The sequence below is a fragment of the Rana temporaria genome, chromosome 1 (assembly GCF_905171775.1).
Source record: "Rana temporaria chromosome 1, aRanTem1.1, whole genome shotgun sequence".
NCBI lineage: Eukaryota > Metazoa > Chordata > Amphibia > Anura > Ranidae > Rana > Rana temporaria.
This window is the reverse complement of record NC_053489.1, coordinates 213,932,515-213,954,844: the sequence shown is the minus strand read 5'-3', so window position 1 is coordinate 213,954,844 and position 22,330 is coordinate 213,932,515. Positions and strand designations below refer to the sequence as shown.

Here is a 22,330-nt window from a genome sequence, read left to right as displayed (position 1 = left end):
ATTAGGAAATGCTACAGATATATGTGCCCAGGTTGGATTTCATGAATTGGGTTTAAATCCACTTTAAGGTAAACCTACAATTAATTCCAAACTTCTGCCTAGAGCAGACCTCATAGAATGCCTGCAGTTTTGTTAGCCAGAAGCACTTCTTTTTTTTTTGCTGCTCCCTGATCTAGTGTAACTTTGTTACTTGGTCCTGACATTTTCTCTGCCCATAAACATTGCAGTGGCCAGTAGAGGCATTTAGAAGAATGGCATTTCCTGGAGGTGATGAAATGTAGTCATTAAGTCAGGGCAAGTCCCCAATATCGACGTGAAACAAAATCTGAGAGGGGCACAACAAAGACAGCAGACCTGGATATTTTCCAGTATTTACCCATGCATTGCTGTGGTGAGAACAGACTGCACTGACATAGGAGGATGCAGTTTGCTCACATTAGAAAATGCTTCAGACTGTTCAGAATCACATGGAGTGTAAACGAGCCACTATGCTAATAACATTCATGTGTATCTCTAAATAACTTTAAATATAATCTATAGATTCCCTTTAAATGTGGATGTGACCCTGAACAGGTGTAAACAGATTGTTAGGCTGGTTAATTAGGTCCTGGGTTATTAAGCAGCACTCTCCCTCTCCCGGGAGCGGATGAAGGATAGTTACCGGGATACATGTAGCTCCATCTGTCTACGACCAGGAAGGAATTAACAAATGCTCTTTGCATACACAGATGGTGGGTAGGTAACTCTTGCTATTTTTGCTTCTCATTGCTTTTGCACTAAAACAGTTATTTCAGGAGTGGCATTTTTTTTCCTGCCATCTTTATATGAGCAGTGAGATATGACTAACCTCATATATTTTAAAAACAGATGTTAACAGGCTTATAAAATATCCCATAGCAGTTGTAAAAATATTCCAACATACTAATGGAGATTATTTCCACTACCTTAAAGGAAGCTCTTTTGGCCATACTTCTCCTATGAATCACAGGAGTGCACTTAGTTCTGCACTCCTATGATCCAGCGGGCTTTAGCCTGCTGTTGGCTGATGTCACAGAGCCGGTCCAGACTCTGTAGGAATCCTGACAATAATGTCAGGATCCACTCAGATGCCTGACCAGCAGCTGGCTTGGCCTCTCAGCGAGCCAGTGAGAGTCTGAGCCAGCAACTCCTGCCCCTCCACAGCCCAGGACTTCAGTTTGCTCTGGAGGGGCAGAGCAGACCCGGTTCACCATTTCTTTGCTCGCTGAAGACTGAGAACTTGGCGATCAACAGCTTTTGATAGCTCAGCTCTTGGTGTAGATGCGTGGGGGACAGATGCAGCATAGGATTGTTGCTGCATCCACCCGAGTATGACTTTTTATTTTTTCCGAAATCTGCACTTCCCTTTTAACTTTTTTTGCTGACTTGAATAGATTTGTTAATTTTGCAGTGTATAGATTCAACTGCTAAATAACTTTCAACTGCCTTGTACACAGTAATTGCACTCTTCTGGTAGCAGATTGCCTTTTTTTTTTAACTGCTTTTGTGTTTTTATTTATTTTTTCCTTTTTGAGGTACCTTCATGCTACAAATGACAATAAAAAGAAAACACTTCTACTGTGTCCAGAATTGCCTCCTGTTATTTTGTGTAAAACTGATAAGGCCTAAATGCAGTGGAGCACAATAGTGGTTTTATCCACACTGTTTTGTCAAGTGATTGCTGGCCAGTCAGAGTATTCTGTAACCAGGAGTTACAAAATGTTCTGCACTTAAAGCAGTTGTAAACTGTAGCTGGTAAGGTAAAAAACACCTGTAACGTAATTGTATAATCTGATAGTATGCATCGCGTACTAGCACATTATGGAATACTTACCTTTAGAGCAAAGCCCTCCCGAGGTGCGCCGTCACAACTGAGAGGACTGACATCTGCCCCCAGTATTTCTTCCGGGTTTGTGAGCTCTGGCTGTGTGATTGGCCGGAGCCGCCATAACGTTGGTTTTGGTAGGAAGCTCTGAAGTTCTGGCAAGGTATGCCGGACCTTCAGAACATATGCGCCGGTGATGTCACTGGCTGATAGAGATGGGCTTGGGTGTGTTTGGGATCCCACCTGTCTGATCCCACCCCCCCAGGAAGCTGACACTGCACACCACTAATCACAGGCAGTGAGACATTTCCCTATCTATGCAACTACGGACCGGGAAATGGCTCACTGTCTGTGATTAGCGGTGTGCAGTGTCTGCTTCCTGGTGGAATTGGGCAGGTGGAATCTTGAACACACCCAAACCCGTTCCGATTGGCTGCATGCAGGGTGAATATCTCCTAAACAGTGCAGGTTTAGGAGATATTTTTTTCTTTCCTATAGGTAAACCTTATTGTAGGCTTACCAGTGGGTAAAAATCACAAAGCAGGCTTAAAGCGGTAGTTCACCCTTACTGACATGATTTTTCCATCGAGACAGGCATTGTAGCGCGAGCTACAGTATGCCTGTCCCGATTTTTTTACCCCCGTACTCACTGTGTACTCGTACATTAAAGATTTCGGCTCCCGCGGGGAATGGGCGTGCCTATGGAGAGGGAGGATGATTGACGGCCGGCCCTGGCACGTCACTCTCCCCGAAGACAGCCGGAGTAGGTCTCGGCTCTTCACGGCGCCTGCGCACAGGCTATGCGCAGGCGCCGTGAAGAGCCAAGCCTATTTCGGCTATTTCCGGAGAAGCGTGACGCGCCAGAGCCGGCCGTCAATCATCCTCCGTCTCCATAGGCACGCCCATTCCCCGAGGGGAGTCGGTATCTTCGATGTACGAGTACAAGGTGAGTACGGGGATAAAAAAATCGGGACAGGCATACTGTAGCTCGCGCTACAATGCCTGATTTTATGGTAGAGGAAAAAAAATTTTTTTTTGGGGTTTATAGGGTGAACCCCCGCTTTAACTACTGCTTTAAGCTGGCCATACAGGGTTATTTTTTAATTGAGCTAGTGGACTGAAAAAAAAAACACACAAAAAATTAAGTGGATGGAGGAATCCCCAGCCTGGACATTGTATTCTGACTGCGACACCCATTGCTGTTAAAATACGCTGATCTAGAAACGTTTTCCATTATGTCCCTTCTGCAGAAGTCAATTAAATGGCTATCTTCTATCAAGCTAGGATGGTCACACACCAATCGAAATGTGCCTAGTCCTTGCTGAACTGGCCAAATTTCAGTCAGTGTATAGCCAGCGTTGGGCTTTCTAGCAGCCTGGACCCTGAACTAGGAGCATGCACAGGAATGCGCATCGTGTGAGAAAGTTAGGCAGTAGGTGTACTGTCTCTGGTGATGAAAGTGTAGTGAATTTGGCTTTGACGCTTGTATCAAAAACGATCAGTGTGTTTTGATGTGATCTGTTTTAATGTTTGCTGAATTACTTTGCAGTCGATGCTGATTTAATGATTAGGTTTACACTGTAGCTGTGAAAGCAGGTTTAGTGACAGGTTTGATGTACAGGCTGAACTGTGATCATATGACTGGTAGGAATTCTGTTTGGAAAGTTTTGAGAAAGAATGCACCAAGATATGATTTGTAGTCCTAGGAGTATTTTTTGCTTTGCAGGAAGACATTGGTTTCTTTTCAGCTTAAAGCTCTGTCTGTGGATTTGTATGTCAGGCCTCTTCTACAGGGGAGGATGCTTGTGATGGTTAGCAAGACAATAAAAGCTGGTTTAAACCTTTGTGTAGCGGTCTTGTGACTTCCTGAGGAGGAATAAAGGCATTGTGAAAAAGAAGCATAGAGCTCAATAGGCATCTTCCTGTTCAGTTGCATGTTGTACTAGACTGGAGGTAAAACCTTTACATTCAAGCCGGGTACACACTACAGTTTGTGGTTGCACGAAAAAAAACTGACCTGTCGGAGCCACTGTACTAATCATGCAAGGGTTAGTTTAGCAATCTCCCCCTCTGAGCAGTTGTGTTCTAACAGGGGGATGCCCCCCGCCAGAACACTCTGATCAACGCTCTCTGACATTGGCCATAGTCCAAAAGCAGAAGATATTTCATTGCGTAATGCAGCTTATTTACACATCCCCAATAAAATAAAATGGGTGTACATTCACAATATTTAGTGCCTCCTCGACACTCGGAACAGTCTGCCTTCAATTGGTAAGAGAATCCACCTAGTGGAAGTGTCATATGTCTGCGCCTCTGTGCGTTTCGTCATTTTGATGCCTCTTAATGATGTCCTGTTGACGAAAAGCATAGGGGCGCAGACGTATGTCACTTCCGCTAGGTGGAACACACGCTGGTTCCGATGCACATCGGTGGGACAGAGTAGCTGCGATTCTTTATCAATTGAAGGTAGACTGTTCCGAGTGCCAGGGGAGGCACTAAACATTGTGAGTACACACCCATTTTTATTTTATTCTATTGGGGATGTTTAAGTAAATGGTATTATGCAAATAAATCGTTTTTTTTTTTTTTTTTGTATGGAGTAATGCAGTACTGTGATTGGTGACATTCAAAGAGGGGCAGACCAGAGCCATTAAGCGTTTTTTTTGACCTACCTAAGTGAAAACTCAGGCTGTTAACAACTTGGGGTAAGTTTGGTTCTAGGAGGGTACGGGTGTGGTGACCACACATGAAGAATGATTGCGGCTTTCAGAACAGAGCACAGCACCCTATTTGGTTAAGTAATTGGAGCGCTACAGTTTTAGCACAATTGGCACTTTAATGAACTGTCAGCATTTTCTATGAATTACTAACACCTTGTTTATGAACTGCAAGCACTTTGCTTATTTATTTATTTGATCACGGATAGGGCAGCTAACTATTTTGTTAGATAAATCTTGCATGTTTTAATCTTTCCCCTGCAAACTTTTATCCAAAACTGAAGGTACCAGAAAGTTCTTCAGAATTTTCTCCTAACGTGAGGTGACATAGACAAAGAAAGGGAGCACAGAGAGGGGAGAAATGTAAGGACTGAAAAAAAAATTAAACATCAACAATGTTTTTAAAAGCCAAATCGTTTGGCAGCGGATAGGTGAACATATGGACCAATTGGGACAGCTGTTTCCTCTGTATTATTGATGACAGCAGATACAAAGGAACTGAAATGCGGGCAAAAAAAAAAGTGAAAACAATAAATAAATACATGAAATGTAACAAAGAAAGTGGTCAGGCTCGATAAACAACTTGGTCTTTTTTTTTAGGCCGTTTATCTTGTTTCCAACTTTCTGTTCTATAAAAAAGAAAAAAAAAATTAAAACGTTAAAATTGATTTTAAACTTAAATGACTTTTTTCAGGTACTGGGGTTAAGGTATGTTGGCCAAAAATATTGAGAACTACTGGTTTAAATGATGGATGGAAGATTAATTAAATGCTGATGGAAAGCCTCCACGTTTACTAGCATAGAAGTGTTTCAATGAGCATTCTTACAGCAAAACCTATAATGGTCCTGAAGAACAAAGGTCTTTCCTTTTGTTTCCATGTTAGACTGGAGCAAGTCTGTTCATGCCCATTGCTTGCTCACCCCTGTGACCTTTGTGAATGTGCTGCTTTGTACGTGTGAAATGCAAATTCTGTACATGAGTTGTTTTTCATTAGAACACTTTAAAGTCTGCCGAAGGATGAGTGGTGTGCATTTCAGGTGCAAGGTATCCCGTACTTCTAGAAAACCTCATTGAAAGGGTCAGCTGTTACCTTTACAGTCTTTGTTCCTCCAATTAATCATTACTCTTCAGTTTCTTCCAGAACTGTCTTCCTGATCTATAGGATGCAGGGTGCCATCAATTTTATTTTTTAACTATCAATATATTCGAAAAATGAGCTGAGCTACATCCACTAAGTTAACAGTTTCCAAAAGAACGCTCACGTTAGAAAGGTGTACAGTGTTTTCATTTACAGTTTTGCCATCTAATGCATTCACAGTGTCTTCTACATTCAAGTCATTCCTCTGGTGACAACTGTCACTGCTACCAGTGTGCCCAGGTTAGCTCTCAACCGATCTTTTAGGCCTACAAATGGCTGCCATATTTTTATTATTATTATTATACAGGTTTTATATAGCGCCAACAGTTTCCGCAGCGCTTTACATCATATTCACAGGTCCTCCGACATCATCAAGTACAATGCAGATCCCATAGTCCCCGGATCAAAAGCAGGGACGACAAAGGACAATAGCTGATGCTATTACAGTATGATACAATGCACACAGCAGCCACATCACTTAGGAATGGAAATTGTTAAAGCTCTCTTGGCCCAAACATACTATTTAACCACCTCAACACCCAGCACTGTATCTAAATGAAATTTTATAATTTTTGAGACAGATAATGCTTTCTTTTAGTGGTATTTAGTAATCGATGGGTTTCGCTTTTATATATATATATATATATATATATATATATATATATATATATATATATATATGTATGTATGTATGTATGTGTGTGTGTGTGTGTGTGTGTGTGTATGTATATATATATATATATATATATATATATATATATATATATATATATATATATATATGTGTATGTATGTATGTGTGTATATATATATATATATATATATATATATAGGGAGTGCAGAATTATTAGGCAAGTTGTATTTTTGAGGATTAATTTTATTATTGAACAACAACCATGTTCTCAATGAACCCAAAAAACTCATTAATATCAAAGCTGAATATTTATGGAAGTAGTTTTTAGTTTGTTTTTAGTTTTAGCTATTTTAGGGGGATATCTGTGTGTGCAGGTGATTATTACTGTGCATAATTATTAGGCAACTTAACAAAAAACAAATATATACCCATTTCAATTATTTATTTTAACAGTGAAACCAATATAACATCTCAACATTCACAAATATACATTTCTGACATTCAAAAACAAAACAAAAACAAATAAGTGACCAATATAGCCACCTTTCTTTGCAAGGACACTCAAAAGCCTGACATCCATGGATTCTGTCAGTGTTTTGATCTGTTCACCATCAACATTGCGTGCAGAAGCAACCACAGCCTCCCAGACACTGTTCAGAGAGGTGTACTGTTTTCCCTCCTTGTAAATCTCACATTTGATGATGGACCACAGGTTCTCAATGGGGTTCAGATCAGGTGAACAAGGAGGCCATGTCATTAGTTTTTCTTCTTTTATAACCTTTCTTGGCAGCCACGCTGTGGAGTACTTGGACGCGTGTGATGGAGCATTGTCCTGCATGAAAATCATGTTTTTCTTGAAGGATGCAGACTTCTTCCTGTACCACTGCTTGAAGAAGGTGTCTTCCAGAAACTGGTCGTAGGACTGGGAGTTGAGCTGGACTCCATCCTCAACCCGAAAAGGCCCCACAAGCTCATCTTTGATGATACCAGCCCAAACCAGTACTCCACCTCCACCTTGCTGGCGTCTGAGTCGGACTGGAGCTCTCTGCCCTTTACCAATCCAGCCACGGGCCCATCCATCTGGCCCATCAAGACTCACTCTCATTTCATCAGTCCATAAAACCTTAGAAAAATCAGTCTTGAGATATTTCTTGGCCCAGTCTTGACGTTTCAGCTTGTGTGTCTTGTTCAGTGGTGGTCGTCTTTCAGCCTTTCTTACCTTGGCCATGTCTCTATTGCACACCTTGTGCTTTTGGGCACTCCAGTGATGTTGCAGCTCTGAAATATGGCCAAACTGGTGGCAAGTGGCATCTTGGCAGCTGCACGCTTGACTTTTCTCAGTTCATGGGCAGTTATTTTGCGCCTTGGTTTTTCCACACGCTTCTTGCGACCCTGTTGACTATTTTGAATGAAACGCTTGATTGTTCGATGATCACGCTTCAGAAGCTTTGCAATTTTAAGAGTGCTGCATCCCTCTGCAAGATATCTCACTATTTTTGACTTTTCTGAGCCTGTCAAGTCCTTCTTTTGACCCATTTTGCCAAAGGAAAGGAAGTTGACTAATAATTATGCACACCTGATATAGGGTGTTGATGTCATTAGACCACACACCTTCTCATTACAGAGATGCACATCACCTAATATGCTTAATTGGTAGTAGGCTTTCGAGCCTATACAGCTTGGAGTAAGACAACATGCATAAAGAGGATGATGTGGTCAAAATACTCATTTGCCTAATAATTCTGCACTCCCTGTATATATATATATATATATATATATATATATATATATATATATATATATATATATTACAAGAGTTGTGCAAATCTTTTTTTTTTTTTTTTTTTTTTTTTTATAAATTTAGAGCAAAATGTATTCTGCTATATTTGTTTGGTAACCCAAATCAATATATTTATTCTGTGTGAAGACTATAGTCTACAATTTATGGTATTGGGGGGGGAGGGGTGTCTGTTTGGAAAATCAATTAGTCCTGATGTTCTGACTGCCTATCTCATTTATGGAGGCCCTAAAAATCCAGGATAGTAAAGATACCTGTCAAGCCCTAACCCCCCCCCCCCCTTTTAAGCGACCCCTTTTTTGGAAAATAGGCAATCCAATGTATTTAGTAAGAGACATGATGAGTTTTCTGTTTCACTTATTTTTTTATAGAACAACCGTAACAATACAGTGGACAAAACGTCAGACGCAGCTGCCATGTAGTATGTAATGATGTAGCATGTGGAATAAAGGTGACCGTAAAAAGGCCAAAAAACTAAAATTGGTACATGACAATGATTCAAAGTGCAATTACTTCAACACATCCAGAGTAATAAATATCCAAGTAGGTAATATCAACAGCTTAGTTAGCATACCAAAGAACTCTAGTTTTTCAAGATTTCTCAAATGCTGGGAGGGAGTCTGATATGAGTGCAATCATTTTGTGAGTAACATAGTTGAGTCAAAGCTACAACTTTGGACAGATGCCATTTCCCTTTTTTTTTTTTTTTTTTTTTTTTTTTGCCATTTTGGTTATTTCTCACACACCGCATAGACATACTTGGAATTACACCCCAAACACATTCAGCTATGTCTCCCAAGTATAGGGAGATTTTTTCATAGCCTATCCACATGTATGGGCTCAAATTTCAAGAAGAACCATGAGGTGTTCTAGGCAGATAAATTACACAGTTGATTTCTAGACTACCTATCACATATTAGAGGCCCTGGAGCACCCGGAGAGTGGAAACACTTAAGGCCCATACACACACGATCGGATTTCCAGACTGGAATTGTGTGATGACAGGCTGTTGTCGGAAAATCCGTCCGTTTGTATACTCCATTGGACAATTGCTGTCGGCTTTTCCGCCAACAAATGTGGGATAGCATGCTTTAAAATTGTCCGCCAACAAATGTGTGTTGTTGAATTATTCGATCGCGTCAGAAGGACACAAGTCCTTCTGACAAAACTCCAAAGTACAAACATGCATGCTCAGAAGCAATGCTCACCATAAAACAACATTAGTAGAAGTTGCCCAAATGGTGGCACTAAAGAGCTGAAAAACCACTTAGTTTTTGTGTTTGTTGGCTGACAATTCTTTGCCGTTTGTATGCAGTACAAGTTCACGGCCAACGTCCCTTTAGACATAAGTCCGAGGCTTTGCCTGCAGAAAGTCTGATCGTGTGTGCGAGGCTTTACATGGTGAACCCATTTTTTAAAGCAAACACTCCAAGGTATCTTCTGAAAGACATAGTAAGTCGTCATTGCTTATCACAAGTTTTTGGAAAATGCAAATGTAGGTATTTTTTACACAGAGTTGTCAATTAAGATATTTCTAACACATAGCACAGGCATACTTAGAAATATACCCCAACACATTCTGCTACTCCTATGTATGTCAATACCCCATGTGTGAGCCTTTTATACAGCTTAGCCATAAAGAGTGACCCAAAGTCCAAGGAGCACCTTTAGGCTATCTAGGGGCATAAATTACACTATAATAATGATCAGGGACACTGTAATTGGTTTGGCGGTGATTAGAGGACAATGACTGGTGTGACCGTAATCAGGGGCAGTGGGAATGGTGTGGCAGTGATTAGGGACAATAATGATTAGTGTGGTGGTGATCAGGGAACACTGTAACTGATGTGGCGATAAGGGACACTGTGATTGTTATGGCGTTGAATAAGGGTCACTGCTTTTTTTAAATCTTGTTTTATTATACAGTGGGTATAGAAAATAATCGCCTCCCACTCCTTTTTAAAATCAAATTTTGATGCTTTGCAGCCTGAACTGAAGACACACAGTTTTTGTTTTATCCAGCTGTATGTAATGCGTGCACAGTATTTTCCATGTAATTCCAATGGCTCTAGTTTACACTAATGCAGTCAGTTTGTCAGTTTCCGGTTAGTTTCTGCCCCTGGAAACTGACTGGAACTGACTGCACTGGTGTAAACTAGACCAATTAGAATACATGGAAAACTGCATGCATTTTTAGGGCCAGCTCACACCACAAAAATGCACTAATCAGTTTTTGCTTACAGTTCACACCACACGCAGTTCCAGTGCGTTTTTTATACAATTTGCTAGATTCCAGTACAATTCTGTGCAGAACAAATGCAGTACGCTCTACTTTGTTTTTCTGCACCGGAAGCTGACTGCACTGATGTGAACTGGAGTCATTGGAATAAATGGAAAACACTGCATGCATTTTTAGTGCAGAAAAAAAGCACACAGAACTGCATCCGGTGTGAACTAGCACTTGGTACAGAAAAAAAGCACACGGAACTGCATCCGGTGTGAACTAGCATTTGGTACAGAAAAAAAGCACACAGAACTGCATCCGGTGTGAACTAGCACTTAGTGCAAATTATAACATCCAAGTAAAAGATATAACACCAACATATCAGTAAAACAAATCAAAAACGGAATCACTGAGTTGGAAAAAGGATCACCCCCTTGTATCACTGTTTTTGTTGAACCACCTTTTGCTTTGACCGATTGCCGGCCGCCCACCGTCGATTGACGGCAGCATAATGGCACTCCTGCACAAAACACCGGAGCTGTATGGCGGGCAAACCAGATGGCTTCTGAGAAGGAGAGAATGGAGATCTGTCAATGTAAACATTCTAATTGGTCGGCCCTGTCACATGGGCAGCGCCGTAAATTTACCTTACAGATTTTTAGTTAGTATAGCAGTTCCCACTCTACAGAGCAGTTTTATGAATAGTTTAAATAAAAATCATACCGCACAATAGCATGTATCTGTCACTTTCTGTCATTATTTGCTTTCCACTGCTGCTTGATATCATTTATATTTTGTCATTTTAAAACCTAATAAAAATGTAGTTATGGGTTAACAAATCTTTACTCTCTAGAGATTCCATTCTGTGGCCAATAAATGTTGTCCGTAGGCTCCTTTGTCTGCTTTTTAAGGTCATACCCTCCGCTTGTCTCCTCAGTTAAGTGTTGGTTACTGAAATGTTGGGCTGGGACTCCACAGCCAAGTAGACAGGCTATGGCTACTGTGTGTGTATCAGTGTGTGCGCGTCTCCGCACGTACAGCTGTATGAGAGGCAGGAAGTAAATTCTTTATTATTATTGCTATTATTTTAGTTTCTTCCCAGAAATGAATTTGACCCAAGGACGGGTGGGGGAAGAAAAGATGCATGGCAGTAGGAGCGAACTTCCTGTTCATTTTAAGGAGACTGCTTTGCTTTGTGTTAGCACACATAGATAACTTTAGGGACTTGCATCACAGAGAAGTACCCTGTTCAATCTACTCCTATCAGAAGGCATATTGATATAGACTGGAGCAACAAATACCTTTTTTTTTTTTTTTTAATTTTTTTTTTTGCCGCGCTCTGTGTGCTTCACTGCTTTACAAAAAGCCAAGTGTAACAACCAAAAACAAAAATGAAACAAAACTGCAAACAAAGTGTGTGTATATGGAACACTATCCTATGTGTGCGGCTCACAACCAAACAAGAATTACTTAGGACATCCTCCTGTTTTAGTATGTGTATAACTGTAAGGCAGTGTTTAGTAGTTGTTTCCAATGTGCTACAGTTGGTGGGGCTTTTGGTTTTCCAGGCTGTATTTATGGTCTTCCTGGCATAGAAAAGAAGCCCCAACAACGTTCATTCAGCCACTGTGTGGGCAAGTTCCTCAACAAGGCCCATCAGGCCTACACGTGAGGAGGGTAAAAAAAGTTACACCAGTGATGGTAGGAGGAACAAATAATTTTAATGAAGATTGAAAATTGTTCAGGTCCATACAGTAGTTCTGAAATCAAATTAAATTTTTATTTCCATCTGTGCTGGCTGTAGATCCACCACAGTCTCAAGCCCAGGTTATGGGCATTCCCATAGGGGGAGTTGCAACCATTGCCCAGTCTTTATTCAGCTTTTTATCTTGCAGTGCTGTGACTCCTTCGCCATCTTTGTTATAAAGAATAGACATCTGTGTATTGATATAAATAAGACTGAAAGGCTTCCTTGTAATTATAGAAGTCTAAACCAAGGCCCAGCCACCAGCTATTCAAAGGAGAGAGTCTGCAATACTAACTGTAAGCTTGTGTTGTTGTGAATGATCGTGCTGGAGAGGAGCTTTGTCTTTTACAAAAACACAAGCCCTTAACAATTTATGCCAGTTACTACTTTAGTCTCTCTCCCCAGAGTAGCAAGTGGGTGTGTTTTTGCTCAGTTGCTTGATGGCGACCAGAGGAGTAGCTGGTGTATGTTGTTGTGGGCTTGTGTTTTTGTGAATGTGCTCATGGTCATTCACAACAACACAAGCCAACATTTAGAGTTGAAAATGTATTTATTGGTATTGTATAAACAACACATAAAAAAAAGAATAATACAAAAGGAAGCAATAATCAATGGTACATAAAAGTGACGATCGTGATCAAACACGTAACTTGAGTCAGCCCAATGGCTATCGCCCACAACTTAACTCCTGATGTCTTATAGGAAGTAATGAACATCATCGGTCGTCTTTAGGAGCAGAAAACGACTCCCATCAGGCGGGTGTCATTGTTTCCGATCAGATAACATATGGAGAATTCAAAGTAAAATAAAAAAAAAGGAAAAGAGAGGAAATGAATGACCTAAAGAAGGTCATGGAAAGGGAAAAAGAGAAAAGGAAAGAAGAAAGAGCAGGAAACAGTAGGGGTAGGGCACGAGGGCTGCTGTGAAAACATTTGCTGGGTAGGGTCACAGGAGGACAATGGGGAGGGACATCCGGAGGTATACGCCTCGACCAGCCCAGAAATAGGGTCATAGGTCAGGGCGGTCGTGTTGGGGGTGGCAGCATGTTAATGAGAGTATTAGAGGCGGAGAAGTGGAGCCAAGTCGACCACAGCATCTTGAATTTATCAAAGGTGTCATTGTCAAGGGCCAGCATCTCCTCCATTCTCATGGTATCGTTCATGATTGAAACCCACCGTGACAAGGGGGGAGTGACAGTCGTTTTCCAAAATGAAGGAATGAGCTGTCTCGCTGAGGACATAAAGAAACGGAGAAGACTTTTCTTTTGAGACGTAACCGACCCAGGGAGAATGGAAAGGAGGGCGATCTTGGGGGAGGGTGTCAATGTGTCATCATAAATTTTATTATAACAAGTAAATACCTGAGTCCAGAAGGGGCGGATCCTCTCGCATTCCCACCAGATATGGAGATAGGTCCCTGTAGAAGAGGTGCATCGCCAACATGTGGCTGGAGTAGACGGGAACAGTTTGTGTAGCGTGAGGGGGTCCCTGTACCACCGTGACAAAACCTTAGTTCTTTTCCTGGGAGTAGCAGGATATCGTTGATTTGTGAGTAAACAGAAACAAGGTCTGCCAGTCCGATCGGGATATGTCTTCTTTCAGATCTGCAGACCACCTCCCCGTGTCACAAGCCAACATTTACTACTGAAGTCTCTTCCCCAAAATCTCAAGTGACCGGTGAGTGTATCTGGGCTTTGTCTTTCTCTTCAGTGCAAAGATGGCAGAGGAGGCTCAGGGCTGCACCTTTAGATGGAGACAGAGAGCTGCAGATATTCCAGTGTGCCCTGGTATCTTTCTGTCACATTTCCTCTTCTCCTGTGTTGTCAGTTAAAGCTGATTCAACTCCTGCATCCAGCTTGGTCAGACGGTGGTGGGGGGGGGGGGGATGGCACACTGTTGCCCACACTAGCTCAACAACCAGTACACAGATTTGAACGGGACCAAGTGCTATTTACACTGGGGACCCTTGAGGAAATCCGCAAAGAATTTCAACTTCTTCCAATACTTCTTGAGAGTTTGTGGGTTATATGACCATCATACGCATATTTCATGGCACTTTCCTGTGCTTTACAGTGCTGCATACAGGCTGCCATTCAGGTGAATGGCTGACGGTAGCTGTACTCTTGTAAATGCTGATCTTTCTTTTCATCAGTGTTTACCCATGCACGTGCTTCCAATATATTTCCCAAACATGGAAGTTTCACATTTGTGAAATACACCAGAAGCACATGTGCAGGTAAATGCCAATGCAAAGTAGTGTCAGATTCTACAAGATTACAGCTGTGTACTGCTGTTCACTTTAACGGGACCTGCAGCTTTCCTGGTACTGGAAAGCACCAGGAAGTTCACACTTGGCTATAAAATCATCATATGCATGAACCTTTAAAGGAAATATAACATCTTTGTATTGCTAATAGAGCTCACCTTGTTGGGGTACTTTCACACTGCTCTGTAGCATATGAGTTTTTTCTGCGATTTTGCTGTGTTTTTAGATACGTTTGCTGTGCGCTTCTGATGTATTTTTTGGTTGCCTGCACCTGTGAAAAATGGACATGTGACTCAACACTAAATGGCTGAGCGTTTTTACCACGATTTCCATTCATTTCAGTAGGAAGCTGCATTTTTGATGCGGTTAAAGATGCAGCATGTGGGACCTGTGAAAAATCGCGGTAAAAATGCCTGCACATGGAAGCAAATGGTGTTACCACACAGATTCTCTGTAAAACTAGGAAGTGACTGGATCTGCTCTGTCCTAGTTCTCTATTATTTCCCAGTGCTTGCTGGGGTTCGGGAGCCTCCACTGTCTAAAGCCCCCCTCCCAGTGCCCAGTTAACAGTTTATAAATGTTTCATTAACACTCCATAAATGCTCTAGATCAGGCATGTCCAAAGTCCGGCCCGCGGGCCAAATGCGGCCCTCCTGTTGATGTAATATGGCCCCCCTGGGGATTTGGATATATAACGTATTTATCGGCGCTGCCTTGGAGGGGACAGGGAGGTGGCAGGATGAGCGCGTTAGATTACATGAAGAGAATCTCCTGTTTACTCAGCAGCGTCTGTATTGGAAGTTGGAAGTCCTGCCTCCTGGGATGCCATTGGACGACTGTTCGGTCTATCATAGGAGGCGGGACTTTGTATTAAAGAGGCTACAGAGTAAACAAGAGAGTCTCCTGTTTGTAATCTGTCGGCACTCGTCCCGCCCCCTCCCTCTGCCCTCCGAGGCTGCAGATGGGCATCGATCAGGCTGCACTGATGGCAATGGTGAGGCTGCATTGATTGCAATGGTGAGGCTGATTTGATGGCAATGGTGAGGCTGCATTCATGGCAATGCTAAGCCTGTGGGTGTTATACGCCGATAAATACGGTATATCCAAATAACACGCCCAAGCTCATCCTTAGTCCTGAGCAGCGCTTTGGGATTCGTTGGGGCCACAAAATAAATATATACAGTATATCCAAATAACACACCCAAGCTCATCTCTTCATCACACACAGCCACGAAGGCAAGAGAATTCTTGTTGGGCAGAGTATTAGTACTCAGACGAACACACCTAGACCGAATTTTAATGGTTCAAAGAATGCCAGGCAAAATAGTCGGCCCTTACGCATGTTCACTTCATCAAATCTGGCCCTCTCTGAAAAAAGTTTGGACACCCCTGCTCTAGATCATGGGTCTCAAACTGGCGTCCCTCCAGCTGTTGCAAAACTACAATTCCCATTAAGCATTGCAAGGCTAACAGTATCAAGCAGGACTCCCATAGGCAGAGGCATGATGGGACTTGTAGTTCCGCAACTGCTGCAGGGTTGCCAGTTTAGACCCCCTGCTCTAGATGGTGTTAAGGTGCGGTTTTAGACAACTCAACGCTACTGCTCCTGTGTGAACAGCATGGTGTGGTGCTATTGTAAATATTCATGGCAGTTTGTTGAAGGGCAGTTATGAGGCTTTATAAATGCTGCATAAACGCAGACTATTTATGTACGGTGAATGACCCCTTCTAGGAAACAAATTATTTCTGTACCACTTTTTGTAAACTTTGGAAACTAATTTTGCCACAGTGCCTATAGCATTGTAGCATTCAGAGGTTAGTAGAGGCATATTTTAAAGTGCTTTTACAGTTTGTTCAAAATATGTAAATGCTTCAGTTTGCATAGTTGACACAGGTTTGCTATAATGCTGATTTACTTTTGCGATGGTTATGCATTATGCTTCGTTGGTGTGTTGCAGTGCCATTCATTTTAAATGGCACCTCAAAACAATAAAGCAGTGCACCTGCATTGCAACATAGTACGAAGCGTATTGATATACTACTATTCCCAGTGGTGTACTACATTGGCAAAAAAAAATGGGTTACATGCAGTTTGAGGTGCATTGGCAGATCTTTCGAAATGAATGGACTGCCACCACACAATACAAGTTAATTGACATGCAATGTAAGATACAATATTGCACTGCAAAGGTGTGAAGCCAGTGTAAGATTAGGTTTATTTAAATGTCACACAACCCATGCAGAAGAAATGTTATACACTCTTTCTGCCCATACATGAAAGGATCTGTTGATTCGTAAAAGAATAATCGGACTCCGAGTTTGACATCTGGTTTCACTCAACATCTGCATCTACAGAATTCCAGTGAGTGTTGGGTAACGCTCACAAGTGGAGGTTACATACAACATACCGCACTGTGTTCCAGGTTTGAGTCTCATACCTGGAACACAATAGAGTCTGTCTGATCGGTGCTCAGCCATTCAGAGAAAGCGATTGTATTATATAGCAATGAATACAAAGCTTCCTCTGATTGGCTGAGAGAGGCGGGCTAATTATGTCACAACCTCTGACTCAACCATTCAGAGGAAGCTTTGTATACATTACTCAAATGCATTGCTTTCTCTGAATGGCTGAGCGCCGATCACATAGACTCCGGGCATGAGACAGGAAGTGCCGGCTCAAACTCCGAACACAGTGCGGTATGCTGTATGTAACCTCAGCTAGATCGACTTTATGCAGCGCATCCAGCGGCCTCACATGTTGTCGTGGGACATAGTTGGACCTGCTGAGTTCAGCTTTACCCATCCGTCACTAAGCTCTACTATTTTAAAGTTAACAGCTTATTTGCCTTTAGGACATCAGCCCCATAGTGTTTGAAAATCATTTTGTTTCAGGTATTGCTACTTTGCACTTTAAAGAGGAATTAAATCCTTGGAAAAAAAAAAAAAAAACTTGCTAGACAAAGCCATAATGAGCTAGTATGACTAGCATACTAGCTCATTATGCATTGCGTACCTTAGACCGAAGCCCACAAATCCATCCTCCGGCCGCATCCATCGCTCCTGGAGGTTACTTCCGGGTATTGCCACTCCGGCGCTGTGATTGGCCAGAGCGGCGATGACATCACTCCGCGCATGCACGGGAGCCGTCAAACACGGCATTGCTGAGTTTAACACGGTTTATGTTGGTGCGCCTGCGCGCCGTTGTCTACAGTGCAGGTCTAGGAGATATTGCGAACACCTACAGGTAAGCCTTAATCTAGGCTTACCTGTAGGTGTAACTTGCAAAAGTGGGTTTCCAACCATTTTAATTTCTTATTTCACCAGTACTTCTTGGATTTCAGTTCATTATGATAGCGATCACACAATCAGAAATCATGCTGTTTGGTCCCCAAAAAGCTGCATTGACAGATGCTAGTTCTTCCTGATGACCCTAAGCATCGGGCTATGGGCTGAGGAACAATAATATTGGGATTGCAGACGGAAAGGTGTTAAAAGAACTGAATTAGAATGTATTCATTTGATTTGCCTATAGATGTAATGATTTATTAGGTACAGAGCTGTATTTGTGTGCCTTCTATATCTGACTAGAGTTTACCTTTAAAGGATAAGTTCACCTTCTGGAACATGTTACACTTGTATGCTGTTCCAGCAGATGCAGCCTCCACCCCCTCCCAGTGACAGCGAGCGGGCATCTTCTCTGGGCACCCGCTGTCACTGTTTGCAAATAACACGGCCGTATCATTCATTCACAGAGTTCGGTGAATGGAAAACTACAAGTACCAACAGCCTTGGCGGCTGTCGGCTTGTAGTTCTCAATGAACTACCATGATGCTGTTGAGCGCTCTGGTAGTTCATTGTTTCTTCCTACCAGTGTATATCTGCTTGCCCATATGAGGTACAAGCAGACAGATACTGACAAATCTGCAGGAGTCCTGCATAGCACCTGCAGTCTGCTGATCGCAGGTGCAATGCTTTGCAGGCTCCTATTAAAAAATAATAATAATTTACCTTCAAAAAAATGTGCATTTATTTATTTTGAAAAGGTGAACGTATCCTTTAAGGTCTTCTTTTCAATATTACCTGAGTGTTCTTAAACTGTTTTCTGTTTTAGAATATCGACATCACAAACTTCAGTAGCAGCTGGAATGATGGTCTGGCCTTCTGCGCTTTACTGCACACATATCTTCCTGCCCACATTCCATACCAGGAGCTGAGCAATCAGGACAAGGTAACACATAACTGCTTGTTATTAAATTTTTATTAATACAAAGCAATGCACATGCTTTTGATTGCTCTGCACTCCGAAAATTACAGATTTGTTAATTAATTTTCTTTTTTTTCTTTCTTTACAGAGGAGAAATTTCACATTGGCCTTTCAAGCAGCTGAAAGTGTAGGCATCAAGTCTACCCTGGTAAGCTTAGGAACAGCTACATTGTACAATTTATACATGTTTAAACAATACTTGTTTTTGTGCAGAATCATAAATTTGCTGGTATTTTGTCATTTGCAGGACATTAATGAGATGGTACGAACAGAGCGACCTGATTGGCAGTGTCTCATGACATATGTTACATCAATTTACAAATACTTTGAAACCTGAACACCTGTCAGGCCTGGTGTGCCATAACCCCCTCCATCTGGAAAATTGGAATACACTTCCTTGTGTGAGGAATACACTTCCTTGTGTGATGAACCGAACAGCCCTGTAATATGAAGAACTTTGTAGTGTTTTCACTGCCCAACGTCTTCTACGGATACACCAGTCTGTACTGGGATATACAACTTTATACATGAGTGAAGGGTCATCCCCCATCATTTCCAGTGCCCTTTGCACGGCACAGGCATTGTACAGATAATTTCAGCTTACAGCAACTCAGGCTGCAGCTTGTGCCAAGGCAGTAGAAGTGACGTGGGCAAATCGTTTTCTTTTTTGGTCATGTTTTCCTAGTGCCTTAGCAATGTGTGCACCTTACAGCTGCTCCGACCACTCGTCACAAATTGTTATCCACCAAAGCACATGGTGTGCCAACATCCTAGCTGCTGCCTTCTGGATCCTGATTGTCTTTTATTCTTCGTGCCTGTAACACTAAGTGTTAATACATGTGAATGTTGAGCTACATGTGTCTGTCGGCGTCCTTCAGTCCTTTGCCTTCATAGCAGAAACCGACAAATGTCATATTGATGCATGTGAATCTGCAGAGCAACCATAGCCAAGGTTAATCCCAAATGTAGTATTTTATATTACTTCAAGAGACTTTGTTGACAAACTTTCACAAGACGTCTGTCAGGTTTGGGTGGAAATTCCTTTTTAAAGCTGTCCCTAATTTTCTTTAAAATGCACAGACTCTACCAGACTGTTGTGTTGGCTTTCTGAGCGTAATAGACCATTTTTACTAACTGTATAAAATCAGATTGCACAAGGACATTTAAGCATAGTCTTTTCATGGTCCGCTTGGGATGTATTGGTCTAAGAGCAATTCATTCTGCTTTTTGTTTATGGCAGTTTTCTAATATTGCTTCTAAATGTGATTTCATACAATGAAAACAACATTTCAGTTTTTAATAGCAGCATAGTGAGCGGACAGGCCAAGATGATAGGAATTCTGCATTTTTATAGTAAACATTTGTACTCTGCACTGGATTTATCTTCTTTCAAAGGGCCAGTGCAGAATTCACAACCAGACAGTCATCCAGAGAGTTGACAAGTGTCTGATTTGAAAAAAAGGGACCAACGTTGGAGAATTGGCTTTGAATTGGTATCTGATTCTTTGGTCAAGAGGTTAAAAATCCATTTACAAACTCACCAGTCTCGTGTCAACAGAATATACCACATATGTATCACATTGCCTGCCTCTCCTCACTGTGGTTACATACTTGCAGCTATGAATGTTATTCTTTGATTCTTGGCACTGAGGGTTAAATCTTATTCCCAGACTTCTCATTGCCAGACTCGGAGGTATGATATTAGGTCAAGTATATAGGGCATTCATTGTTAAATACCATTTACAGTGACTTACAACACTATAGACAGTTTATTTTATATTGTACATTTTTTTCAAGCTAATTTATTGTTTTGCTATATTTCTTAATATCTCCGAACAACTGTAGGTTAACAGTTTGCCAAAAAAAGTTGTTGTGTTTTTTGTTTTTTTTACATGACTTTCAGAATGAGTATTAAGATCTGTTCATGTGTTTTAATAAAATTGTTCTGCTGTTATTGGATATAAAATCGGAACTCCAGGCAGAGGTATTTGTTTAATTGAAACAAAAGTTACTTCTGATTAAGTGAATGGTTCACAGAATACAGGACATCTATGAATGGCCATGGAGAGGAGGGACAGATTAGACAGAGCTTCCGTGTGTGAAAGCCACAACTCTCATATCTGCAGTGGCCAGTGATACAGGGATCCAACATAAAAAAAGTGTGTGTGTTTCTATGGACAGGGAAGGCACACACCTTATCAGAGGTACATTTGTACAAACCAATAACTGAAAAAATACCTCTGCCTGGAGATCCATTCAATGGTGTACCTGTCGCTCATGCACAGTGGAGGTGTCTGAACTAGCCTAAACTTGTAACCTGTTCTGGTGGCTGGACCAGTATGCCACAATAATGCCGCTAGTTGCTAGTAAATTGATAAGCTATTATCACTGCTTCCATGCTGGCCCAATGATTATTGGGCACACACGTCCGAGAAATAAATTATCTTGCAACAGTGCTGCATTGAACAGAGAGCAGGGAATCCTTGACACAAGTGGTGCTGTCCATGGTAGTTCACAGGTACTATCAGGTTTAGTGTTAATTTTTAGTCTTATTGCTCTCCAGGGAAGACACCTCAAATTGAATGTGATTAATTAACAATAACAAAACTGTTTCCTTCTTCCTTTAGTGATAAGCCGATTTAGAATTAATAGTGAGTGCAGGCCGTCCTAGCAAGTGAATGCAGCATGAGGCCTCTTAGATCTGATAGGTTGCCCGCTACTGGCCTACGTGCTCAGTAATACTGACAAACCTAACCACAAAATGACTGCCACCTCTTTGCATATGGGGCAGGTACACTTTAAATGTTACGTATTTTAATAAACTGCCTTCAAACTGGCAGACCTTTCTAGCAGCCAGACTTTGCATTGATAACTCTAAAGCTTTAACCACATCTTGTGAGTGGATCCCTAACACACTGCAAAGCAGTTACAGAAGGTACATACAGTTCTCTGCAGGCCTGTCTGCTAGCAAGGTGTTAATGGCAGTCTTATTATTTTATTAATAATGTTATATAAATATATATATATACATATGTTATACCTAAACATGCATTGGCTTTGCGATGCAAAAGGGCATTTCTGAAATAAAAGTAAGCTTTACTTATTTACTTTTTGTGCTGGTTTCTTGGTTAAAGTAAAGGACTGATTAATAAATCATGACTAATTAAGATACAACTAAAGCTGCAATCAAGGTACAATCACTCCATTCTTTAAAGCTCTAACAAGTCAATGTCTAGACCAGTGATGGCGAACCTTGGCACCCCAGATGTTTTGGAACTACATTTCCCATGATGCTCTTGCACTCTGCAGTGTAGTTGAGCATCATGGGAAATGTAGTTCCAAAACATCTGGGGTGCCAAGGTTCGCCATCACTGGTCTAGACAATCTATGCAGGTGTAAGTTGTAGTTAATTGTAAAGTTATTGTCGCACATGCCTAAAGCTGAACTTTAAAATTAAATACACAGATCAAATACAATCCCAATTCCAAAAAAAGATGATCTTCGGACCCTCAGACGGCACTGCATTAAAAACAGGCATGATTCTGATGGACATCACTGCATGGTCTCAGGAATAATTCTAGTCTGGGCATTTTGCTGTGCCATGCAAGTTAAATCTCTGTCATGCAATGCAAAGAAGAAGCCATATCTGAACATGATCCAGACATGTCACTATCTCCTGAGCCAAGGCTCATTTAAAAT

The 22,330-nt window shown here is 41.5% G+C and overlaps 1 protein-coding gene across 6 annotated transcripts in view; it reads left to right on the top strand.

Moving 5' to 3' along the window:
- SPECC1L (sperm antigen with calponin homology and coiled-coil domains 1 like) overlaps positions 1 to 21,738 on the top strand; it is a 104,371-nt gene extending 82,633 nt beyond the window's left edge. For all 6 annotated transcript variants that reach the window (XM_040349510.1, XM_040349518.1, XM_040349501.1 and 3 more), the window contains 3 exons: positions 18,479 to 18,595; positions 18,720 to 18,779; positions 18,879 to 21,738. In XM_040349510.1, the coding sequence (XP_040205444.1) occupies positions 18,479 to 18,595; positions 18,720 to 18,779; positions 18,879 to 18,968 (267 nt within the window). In that variant the 3' untranslated portion in view covers positions 18,969 to 21,738. The remainder of the gene's footprint in view (positions 1 to 18,478; positions 18,596 to 18,719; positions 18,780 to 18,878) is intronic.
- Positions 21,739 to 22,330: the final 592 nt, after the last annotated feature.